General features: G+C 38.5%; 1 protein-coding gene across 1 annotated transcript; it reads left to right on the top strand.

Annotated features, from left to right (window-relative positions):
* Nucleotides 1-9283: 9283 nt before the first annotated feature.
* LOC148037773 (PLAT domain-containing protein 3-like) lies at nucleotides 9284-10287 on the top strand. Its single transcript, XM_087676733.1, has 2 exons — nucleotides 9284-9456; nucleotides 9700-10287. Exons 1-2 carry the CDS (start codon nucleotides 9370-9372, stop codon nucleotides 10183-10185), a joined length of 573 nt encoding a protein of 190 aa, XP_087532859.1. The 5' UTR covers nucleotides 9284-9369; the 3' UTR covers nucleotides 10186-10287.
* Nucleotides 10288-12148: the final 1861 nt, after the last annotated feature.

Genomic DNA, 12148 nt, shown 5'->3' with positions numbered 1-12148 from the left:
ATACTTAATTTGCTTAATGATTCAATGTGTATTTCTAATTCTATGGTTTTTATCATGCGCACACGTGCATACTCAAGAATGAATAGTCAAGTTTAAAGCTAAATTGAAATTTCCATAATAAAAAAGAAGTATTTTTTATCATCTTCAAGTAGAGAAATTACGAGATACATATTGCAATGCTTGCTACTAATTGTAAGGTTTCTGTCGCTTGTCACTAATTACTTATATCAGGCTTGTCAACTAGAGGAATTGCCATTCATTAGAGAGCATTGAAAAAGATATTATTAACTCTATTTTTTTAATTCAATGATTCAATGTGTATTCTTAATTCTATAGTTTTTATCATGCGCACACGTGCATACTCAAGAATCAATTTCAGGTGGTTAAATAATTATTAACTTTGGTTTTTTAATTATGTGAATTGCAATTTTAGGTGGTTAAATAATTGTGTGTCTACTGGCGCGTCTATATTGGCGTCTATTTGCGCGGATATATAGACGAGAAATTCGTGTCTATTTACACGCACTTTTACATGCACTTATAGACGCAATGATAGACGCGCCCGACTTTGCACATCTAACATGCGCGTCTATGCCTCGTTTCTGTTCTAGTGTAAGCTTGGCAAGTTTGACAATGTGGTATATGCAAAATAGGTCCACAAATGGAATCTAGCAAATATCAGTAGACTCACGAGTATGGGATCACATTTATAGATCAATCATTTATTGGATCCCATGCACATTTTTAAGAATGTTGGCAACTTGCTGTGGAACTATATCATAGGAAAGAGAGACACCGTAGGGAAATAAATAGATTTGAAGAGGTAGGGAAGCTGGAGGCACTTTGGCTACAAAGGAGCTTTGATGGTAGTGTGTGCAATTGCCTTGTGCTCTACGGATCTTAGTATCTAGTAAAGACATGTGCATAGTGAAACAAATGATCAAATCTATCCACATGCTAACGGATATGATGTGTTCTCTTAGGCTTGTATTTTCTAAAGATGACCAACTAATAGGACTAAAATCCCATGATTGGCACAAGATATGCTAGGTTTTTCTTGACCTTGGTAGTAAGACCATCTCATATTTCATAATATTATGCCAATCAATAGTTTTCAATTCGTTAATTTTTTGGAAATTCATACTATCAATTCGATTTGCGGGGTGTCTCACACCATAGATATATTCAACAATTTATAAGTTATCAAATTTAGCATAGTGGATCTCTCACACAAGGAGATCAAGGCATTATCCATTGAGTCTACAAGGCAAGGAGTAGTGGAGATAGTCTATCTCTTTGAGAAGCACTCATGAATATGCTCATGATAGACTCACCTCTTATTATTATATCTCATGGATGAAGTGGAGATTGTAGGATCAGATGAATGTTCTTCTTGGAGTGCTTAATGAAAACCCTAAAGGGGTTTGTGCATCAATGGGCTCGTCTCAAGGGAAATATGACTGAGTATTGGCTATTTTAGAGGTAGTGGTATATATATCAAAGTAGCTACCGATGGTGGTTACAAATAATAGGATGATGTGGATACTGAAGGATGACTATCAACTAACATGCATTATGGTGGTGGAAAAAGGAATAGAGAGGATAATGGATTGCATAATGGAGGAGAAAGTGAATCATTTTATATGTTACACCAACATGAATGGCGAAGTGGCTGGGTAGGTACAAGTAAGATAGAAGAGAACGTGAGGTAGCATGATCAAAATATTGATATAATATGTGCCAACAGACCAGTTTGTATCCCAAGGCAGCATGGAAGAGATATTATAGCTCATATCTACAAGAGGGTTGTATGATTCCTTGATCAATGCTTTACACAAGGGGTGAAAATCTCTAGGAAAGAGTGGGAGTTCTCAAGGGGATGCAGTCCAAAGTAATCTCATTCTTCGTAGCAAGCTCTCATGATATATTATTGAACATGTAATCTTCTATCCAAACCCATGACAACCTCATTGGTAGTATATTATGTCATAGATGCCTTGGAGTGCTCTAGTGTATGATGAAATAAATATTGAACATGTAATTTTCTACCCAAACACATGACAACCCCATTGGTAGTATATTGAGCCATCGATGCCTTGGAGTGCTCGAGTGCATGATGAACACAATGTTCCTAGCATTGCTGGCCAGAGTATGTAGGTAGAGTAGTTGTTATGGTAGTGGTGGAGGAGGACAGCTTGCAGCATGTAGATGAGACAACCATAAGAAATCTAGGCAAATATTCTAGAGTACCAAAGTACTTTGAGAATGAAGTAGACTCCTCTTTTTGTGCAGACCTATGCATAGGCCTTCCAATATACATCAAGCTATACCAAGAGGTTGTCATGGAGCCCTTGTCAAATTCATTGTCTGTTCACTTTAATCTGTACTTTATCACACATTTTTAAACTAACATCCTTCTTGGCAAATGTATATTATCCTAGTTCACATTCACCCTTATATGGATTCTTAGGGATGTTAGTCATAAAAATATGTATGTATCACATGGGTTCAACATAAGGGATTTTTAAAATACCATATTTACACATTTTTTATATACAGAAGGGTCCCATATAAAGGGGTTACTTACAAATTATTGAATAGAAAATGATTATGTCTTATTAAGAAAAAATTCATAGACAAGGATATTTATAAATAGGCCTTGAATGCACGTGATATAGAGGGTATATATATAGTGAACTACGGGTTGTGCTAACATATTTAATTTGATTGTGTAGGTCAGTATATATGATCCAGAGAGTAGGATGTGTTGAAAGATGATATATGAGGAGCTATAAGAGATCTTTACATGTATGTCTTCTGATCAGTATAGATTGTGTAGGTCAGTATAGATGATTCAGAGAGTAGGATGTGTTGAAAGATGATAGATGAGGAGCTATAAGAGATCTTTACCTGTATGTCTTCTGATCAAATGATGGCACACTTTAGAGATATGGCATACTAGGAGTCATCTATGCTTTAGTACATTCTACTTTGGCATGCTCGAACACCTCAATCTCTAGTAGGTAGAGTTGTGATGCTCTAGGCCGTAGAGCGAGACTTAAGGACAACTCACTTAACTGGTGGAGGTAGTGGTTATGGTGGTGAGTACCTTGCAGAGGCACAAACTTCCTCTTCTCCTTGTTCTAAGGTGGTTTTAGAAGGGTGTTGTGGAGATATAGATGTTGTGACCCCATGGCTAGTTGATACTCCTCGCTCTTGCACTAGTTCTAGAGAGGATGGCTCAGGTGGATGTTGTGGAGATAGCAATGCATTGACTCCATCCCATCACTCGAGTGGATGCTTATCACCTCTAAGAATTGCTACACCCCATCAAGGTATGGATACTTAGTCGATAAGAACAATGCTGCTCTGATCATGAATATTGAGGGGAGGAGAGTAATGGCATGCATAAGGGAGTTGTGCCATCAAATATTTAGCACAATAGTTTAGACCATTGGAAAATTATATTGGAGAAACCCAATAAGTATGTGATTGCATACTTACACAATGAGTTCTTGGTACCTACTATGGTGGTGGCTGATGAGTTCTCCATTATGGACTGTATGTGCATATATGGCATAGATGATTAGACATATGCAAGGCAGTCAAGAATGGCTCTCCAAAGCCTAAGTGATTGGACATCAAGGATTGGCAAAGAGTCAAGAAGAAGGCCACAAATTCTCCAGGAGGACGGTGGGAGTAGTATGAGGCAGTGAGGGTATAGCTAGAGGGAGGGGTCATGTATCATCTTGGCAGTGGCATACATATAACTTATTTGGAGGATTTTGTAAGTTTTCTTCTGGTTATATTCACTTTTTTATTTGGTGTAGTACTTATACTAATAATATTGTGTCTTACAATGCTACTTTATTTTCCTTGTAACACTCCATCACAAACCGCAATCCCATAGCATTAAAGACTCGGTATGCAGAGAAGCATGGTCTCACCTCTCTTATCGATAGTTTGTATGCGTGTGATAGTTCAGTAAGCTATGCCTTTTTTCTATTTTTAGTTTCTAGTTTTTTTGTGATGGATTGTGTTATATAGATTAATCTTTGGTTATTTTATATTGTAGAGTTCATTTGACGCCCCATTGCATTAGAATGAGCTCTTAGATGGGGAGAACTTATAATAGTTGGTTGGATTTGTGGAGTGTGTAACTCTTCCTTTTTGGCCATATATTCTATGTAGGCTTCCTTTGATATAATTCTTATCTTTTGTATGGACTCGCATTTTGTGATATTTATTTATACATGTGTTTATTTTTGGATTTTGTTCCCTATCAACCTATGTAGTTTTATAAGATGTCATTCGTCGATGTTGTACTCATTTGGAAATTAAATCTAAGAACCATTTTTTCTACCATCTCACGATCATGTGTTTGGATAATAGTTGTATACTTAACCTATAAATAATTTATGAAACTTTTTTCAATACATATGGCTATAAAGCACTGCCACCCAAAATTTCATTTTTCCTCTATAAAACCATCACTATTAGCATCACATACAAATATGCATGTTCCGTTATTAGCATCGAAAATAAATTGTGTGCATCACAATATGCATTGCTATGTTCATTGCTATGCAAATTGCATTACATATTTTGACGATTTTATAGAGACATTTAGCGAGTGGTGTTTGACAAGAATTATCACACACAATCCAAAAATGAGACTTTAAGAGTGTCCATTAGAGAATTAACTTTGTCAAATGATGACTCACAAAGAAAAATTTCAATGTTTCACAAACACAACACAATCAACACACGAACACAAACCAATAATTATGCCTCTTGTAGCTTAAAATTTTCAAAAATACGTTTCAGGTAGAGCATCTAATACCTTGCACAATATTCAAAGCATGAACTTTTGGAAAAAACACAATGGCATAACATTCTCATACCTCTTTGAAGTTATTATGCTATTTCGAATCTTCCATCTTTGAGTTTTTAAAAATTCGCTCAAGATAAACAAGTTTCCATACACTTGTTTGGGACCCTCTTGTCTCTCACACAAGAGAATAAGTTGGATAGCAATGGAAGGGCCCTTCCTTCATTACTATCTCCCTTTTTATAATATCCTATAACACGTTGTGCGCCTCAAAAGCTAAGGCTTGCTATCCATAAAGCTTAAGAAAAAATAAATTCGTTTGACAATGTGAAAATGAAAAGTCTAAAGGCTATAGAACTCATAAGCTTTTCAAAAATATTTTTGTAAGATTTTCATAATGACAATGTCATTTAATCAAGCTCGAAAAAAACTCATCCAACACCCTTCCATCAGACCATGGTGTTGACTAATAGGCACCTCATCCTCTTCACCTTTATTTTCTTCATCCTCCTCATTATCACCATCCTCATTGTCAACATTTTCTACATCTTCTACTTGCTTTAGTTTCTTTGGAGAAGGAGGTAAACAACTATCTACTAACTCAAGAAATTGATTGACATTCTCAAAAGACATCCTCTCCTCACAGTCTTCAACAACCAGATAGATTTCCACAACTCTACTGAAGGCCTAAGATTGGTAACTTGTTGGAGTTTGGGAGAGATAATCATGAACCTTACACTTTGATTGTGATATATATCCAATGGAAGCAAGGTCCTCTTAGTTGGGCCCCGAGAGCATAACAAGTCAAAAAGCTCGAAATTGCATGGAAGCCTTGAATTGGCCTTCTTCACTTTCATGGATAAATGCATGGCAAGCCCCCTTCTTGCCCTTCCTCTCTCTCTCTCTCTCTCTCTCTCTCTCTCTCTCTCTCTCTCTCTCTCTCTCTCTCTCTCTCTCTCTCTCTCTCTCTCTCTCTCTCTCTCTCTCTCTCTCTCTCTCTCTCTCTCTCTCTCTCTCTCTCTCTCTCTCTCTCTCTCTCTAGTAGAGGAGCCACTTGAGTAGTTAATGGAGCATGGAGAGGGTTCAGTCTCTCTCTACTAGCTTTGCAAGATTAAAATATTCATTTGAGAAGACCCAAACTAGTATAAATTTGCATCCAAGCTGTATGTATAGTATATGCTTGTCCACGAGTACATTCTTTTTTAATTGACCAACCATTATAAGCAACTTGCTACTCTAATAACTTGTCAAGTGACAAGCCTTCAACATTGGTAGCCTCATCAAGTATAGGCATTGGCAACCTTTGATAACTAAGTGAAAGTACATGATCAAGAACATATCCTTGAATTGTTTGCTCGAATCCTAGAACTTGGCTAAGAAAACTGGATGGGGTCTCATAGTCAAAAATCATGACCACGTTTTAGTCACATTCACAATAGAGAATCTCATACTGTAGTTAATCCAAATAGCTTTCAACCATCAAGATCTCTCGATGTCTACAAAGTTCCCTCATCCTTAGATGAGCTTTTATATTTTCCAAATAGTATGGTTCCTTATTTTATAGAAAGTGACCTGACATCATAAGAAGACCAGATGACCCTGTGAAGTTTCAACCTGAAGCTTTGTAGTAATCACCTTAATATCCTCTGGCATGCAAAATATATATTTTTCATTTAATGTATTTCCATCAAACTCTTGAGATATTGAGGCTGATGTTGATATGAACCAATGGAGCTTTCCCATAACCCCTTGATAGCAACTGACTATTCTCCTTTATGCTATTATCCAAAATCAAGATACCAAAGGCTCGAGTCTTCTAAATTTGTCTTCAAACATCCCCTTGATTCTTCCAAGAATGTTGTTTTCCATAGTTACCTACTTTTGATTCATTGCAATTCTATCCTATTATCTAATGACATGCTTTGAAATGGAACTCTATGCTCAATCATTCATGTCATCGAGAAGAAATGCAAAATCGAATCCATGCTATGCAATCAAACAAGCAATGCTCCACACAAAAAGATGGATGCACTAGAAAAATAGTACCTAGCCTTTCTACACATTGTGCCCGTGCATCATGCAAAATACAAACATGATTCCTTAATTAATTTGGATCCCTAACCTCACCTCTCATCACTCAGTAATAAAAGGAAATATTGTACTCTGCTCCACCCACCCAAATCTCACATTCACTCAAAAACATAATAGTGCTCATGATATTGACTAAGAAAACAACCTGTCTCACAACTGACGGTGTCCTTCATGACCCTTAAACTCACACAACAACCTTTTCCACTTATCCAAGGGTTCCTAATTGAGTGATGAATATCCCAACTCTTATACGTGCAAAGAACAATGCATGCACAATGAAAGGTGCTCTCTTAAGTGCACATGCAACTAAGATCTACTATATATAGTTGCACCAACCGTGCTAATGCTCAAGAATGGTGCAAAATGTGCATCAAACCAACCCATTGGCATGGAAGTAATTGATAAAATTAGGAGGAAATCCTCGAGTGCAATGCAATTGACAAGTACAAAGTGAAATGCTCATGATCCCATAACCCTTGTGATGTGTAAGAGTATCCACAAGAAAATATACCTGTTTCAAGATGATCAAAAACTACCAACAAACTCTAGCTCCAACCTGCCCAGAAAACTCCAATCTCGACTCAAACAATCAAGTTTTCACACTCAAAAAAGCCAAATGAAATAATAAAAGCAATTCATGATCTAGACAACACAAAAAATTCAACTACAAAACAACAAATCAAACAACCACACAAGAATTAAGCTAACAAAAATCTTACCTATCTAAAGTTTTTCTAAGGGTTTTTAGTTTATGAGAAAACGATTGACATTGTGTATATTGACCGTTTTAACAATATTGAGAGTATTTTTTAAAATTAATAATTCTATCACTTTAAACATCGGTATATGGCTGGTATCTTGTAGTGAATCTATATTATTTATCTCTCTTTCTCTATAGATTACCAAATCTTAGCATGGCATTTTGGGTAATGGAGTGGGGGATGGGGTGAGAGAGAGAGAGATATATATATATATATATATATATATATCCATGAGGTAGCCATTATTATGTCTTACGACTAGAGTAAAAAACAAAAAACTCCTAGGATTTTTAGTTTATAAATAGATGGGTGAATGTTTTGCCAATCAAAGATGAAGAGTTTAGGAAATCATGTCAACATTGTGAAAACATTATATTTTTTAGTTTTTTTGGATAAATTTTAGGTTAAAATATGTAAATTTTTTATATCTGGGATATTTTAAATTTTAAAGAAAAAAATCTACGTATGTGGCCCTGAAAACTTGTAAAAAGTAGCTAATAGACTAAAATTGGATCCTAGGTTTTCAGCCTAGACAATACAACTCTATTGCTAGGTGTAGCAATGGCCATTGACGATGAGTAAAACCCCAAGTACATGATGAGAGGCCATCATCCAAGAACTCAAATAGAGCCTAGAACTACTACTTTACCTCACCAAGTTCTCTTAGCTATCTAAGGTCATAGAGTGGTGTGAGTTGGACTATTATGTGCATGGTCAAGCAAGTGAAGGAGAGAGAGAGAGAGAGAGAGAGAGAGAGAGAGAGAGAGAGAGAGAGAGGACCAACCTTTTCTTGCAATTGGTCCCTAAAGGATTGTGTTGAAGAAGTTGCATCTTCTATAAAGAAGGGCTTTACGTTAAGAAGATCATCAACTTGGTTGGTGATTTAAATGTTGTTGGTCTAGAGAAGCACATGGAAGGAAGTCAATCATCTATGACAATTACATAGGTCCCATTTTTTAGTCCTTGCAATATCCATTTTGTGTTGGCACCCCCTTTGTGGGATATTGAGTAATAAGTTCTAGTCCCCATTTCTACTTGTCCACCCTCTTTTTGAGATGAAAAGAAATAATAGACTCCTATTATAGGTTCTCCATATATTTGTAGGCTTAAATTTGCATTTATCAATAGCCTTTTTTGGGATACAAAATGTTATCAACACTCTTACTTTGGAAGAGATTACTTCTAAGCTATATTTTTGGGGGCTCTATGTTACCTCGTTGCAAGATCTAATGTAGTTTCAAAACGTTATTTTTAAACGTATGCGTTTTGTTCCGTTTTATTAGAATCTGCCATGTGGGATTGCCCTCATTTAGGAGGTTTGGTTCTTTTGTTTTAGATGGGAAATGATTTTTGCCATTGAGGATGTGAGTTGGAACTGGCACACAAAAACGCTCAACCCACACTCAAACCCCTCGGCGACGACCTTGCTGGCTTGGTTCTTATATTTTAAAATACATAAAGGATAGAAGGTTATCATCTTGCTCGAGACACAAGCATTGCGAAATCCAATTTAATTGTGCCAAACGAAAAAGGCTGAACACGCTACAAGCCCCTTAGAAAGTAGAAGTAAATGCACAGCTTACATATACAAACAATGCGCTCTTAATTTCTCAAGGAAAATGCGACCATTACTATAGCTACGTATCAGTTATCGCCTTGGTTCCTTCCTCAGCATAGATTTGGGAGATGGCGTCAGCTCTGATGAAGGCTCATAGGGTTTTTCCAGTTCTGCTCTTATTACTCGGCCTGCAGCAGTACTGCGTGGTGGCACAGGTAAGCCGGCCGCTGCCCCATCTCTTTCTCCTGTAAGAGCCATTCGAGTGAGTTTTGGGCAGACGGCTCCTCCTGCGATGTGCAGCAGCAACGAAACGGTAGCAACACAAGTGTGGTTCAGTAATGGATGTATATATATCCACTCGTCATTAGTGAATTTATGTTAGGCGATCTGGCTTACTGCAGCCCAATACCTAGTAATGATCGAATATGTTTGTGGGTTGTGTAACCTTGCAAAATTAGGATTGTGTATACACGCTATACATAAGGACGGGCAGGGAGATAAGTGGGGGCACGAATGCGGTGATAAGCGTGACGCTGTACGATCCGGAGGGGGACGCACTGCAGATAGATGACATAGTGGCGTGGGGGGGTCTCATGGGCGCCGGCCACGACTACTTCGAAAGGGGCAACGTGGACATCTTTGCCGGGCGCGCCGCCTGCCTGGGCACGCCCGTGATCTGCGCGCTCAACCTCACATCCGACGGCTCTGGCTCGCACCCTGCCTGGTACGTCAACTACGTCGAGACCACCGTCACCGGCGCGCAACTTGGCTGCAACAACCACGAATTCGTCATCGACCAGTGGATCGCCAACGACCGCTCCCCTTATCGCCTCTACGCTACCCGGGATGATTGTAACTCTACTCTCCTCCGGCCTAACCCCAACTCCGACGCCGCTTCCTTCCAGACCTATCGATCGCCTGATGACGTGCCAGCCCGTCTCTAATGTCCATGTCAGATAACGCTGGATCTTACCCTTCCTTTTCAATATGCTATGAGGTTGATATCGGCATATGAGGTAATAATAAGGTGCAATTTTCTTTTGCAAGCCTTCTAAACGTAACGTGTTCTACAATTGACCTGGTTTCCTAAAAACATAAGAGGAGATCCTCGAAACTTTTATGCTGTTGTATGATGGATAGCCTTCATTATATGGTAGGTGTTTAGGGTCCTCAAAGTAACATATAAAGAATGGACACCCTTGGATTTGTGGGTGCTAGTGTGGGTAGTTTGTTAGCATGGCCGTTTAGGGCATATCGAATTACAATAGTGCATTGGCAATATATTGCATGTCGCATATTTTAGATTTGTTTACAAATAAATTAATTTAGTTAACTTTTCCCATTTTTAATAGACACTAGGCGCTCCGCGCCTAGGCCCTAGGCCCGCCCCGCTGCGATTTTGGGGGGGGGAATCGAAATTTGCCATGTTTTTGAACTCTTCTTTTTTGGTTAAGAAAAACCTCAAATAGGAAACAAAGGCATGCTCATTGCTCTTCCTTCATGTCTCTCATTCGCCATGCTATTTCCTTCTCGTGCTATTGGCATTAAAGTTGATTGAGAGAGAGAGAGAGAGAGAGACAGCGCAATGAAATGCGGAAAGACGAAGATGTGTGTTTCTAGGGACAGCTCCAAGCACATGCCTGACTTGGACCAGGAGTGAGAAGATAGCAGGAGGAGATAGTGGCTAGGACTCGCTACTAGGGTGTTGCATATGAGACTATATCGAACTAGGCTTGTAAGGGTGGAAGTAAGTCAAGTAGCTAGGGCTTCCACAATGGAGCAGTTCGAAGGAGGCGCACATCTCTATGCAGCTATTTAGTAGATGAAGAGAAACAGAAGCATTTGTGAAATGAAGATCAAGGAGGGAAAGATGTACATGAACGTCAAGGACACTGATAAACCACAAAATAACATGCTCGGCACACGAATGTTAAAAGGCAGTTGCAAGAGATCACTCTGCAATACAATTTTGATGATGTAGCGGGAGGTCCGGAAAGGTCTGAGCAACAGGTGGACAGAAGTGAAGCTGAGGACTCTGCAAGCAGACAAAGTGGGCTGAGGTTGGTTGCTCAGAGGTTGCAAAGAGAGCACCTGGATGAAAGATTTAGGATGAGGTAACGGTAGAGGATAAGGCACAGGCCTTTCGCACGTCGGCGGCCTTCTGCTATTGGTAGTGGGAGTCCTGTAGATCATGGAAGGGAGCATATAGCAACACGTTAAACGCATGGCCATGAGCTGTTTTGAAACTACTGACAGTCTCGGCGCTGCTGTTGGAGCTAGTATTGATCATTTGATGGATTAAGAGAAAAATTTTGCCTATATGCGGAGGTGTTTGCATTTTGCGACAGCTCTTCCTACCTAGTTTGGCACCTCTATTTCTGAAGAAGGTGGCACACGCGGAACTTTTTGCTTACTAGTGACATTCGATGATGAAATGGTTCATTCTTGCAGAAATTGAGGAAAAGTTATCAAATGAGAACATGCAATTACAACAAGGTTCTTCAAAGCCTTTACAATCATTGGCACGAGAAAGGCATGGAGAGGAGGCCAGTACTTCTAGGTCTTTTGACAATGAACCTAGCTTCTTGCTTGCTCGAAAATACCATTGATTGGACTAACTTGATAGAATTTGTGTCTTCTTGTGAACTAACTTGAGGGAATGTGTGTTCTTCTTGAATGGATATTGTTTGATTACTCTATATAAAGTTATTCATCACTTGAATAAATGCCAATTTTTTTGTAGATAAATAATGTAAGTGAAGAGTGCATTGTACGAGGTGATAAAGATATTGGGGAAGGAGTTGATTGTTTTATTGCCAAAGATGTTTGATTCAAAAGTATGTTACAATTACATTAGAATGGTGGAAAGAATTACGAACTAGTTACCAACTAAAGAATGTGGCATAT

Source organism: Lygodium microphyllum, chromosome 4 (assembly GCF_053477565.2).
Source record: "Lygodium microphyllum isolate KBCC chromosome 4, Lygodium_microphyllum_v1.1.10, whole genome shotgun sequence".
Classification (NCBI taxonomy): domain Eukaryota; kingdom Viridiplantae; phylum Streptophyta; class Polypodiopsida; order Schizaeales; family Lygodiaceae; genus Lygodium; species Lygodium microphyllum.
Note: the sequence above shows the minus strand (reverse complement) of the source record. Positions and strands in the feature narration are given on the sequence as shown.

Coding starts and splice junctions, on each gene's coding strand:
- LOC148037773 (XM_087676733.1), top strand. CDS start 9,370: ATGGCGTCAGCTCTGATGAAGGCTCATAGGGTTTTTCCAGTTCTGCTC. Junction 9,457..9,699: donor AGTACTGCGTGGTGGCACAG/GTAAGCCGGCCG, acceptor TTGCAAAATTAG/GATTGTGTATACACGCTATA.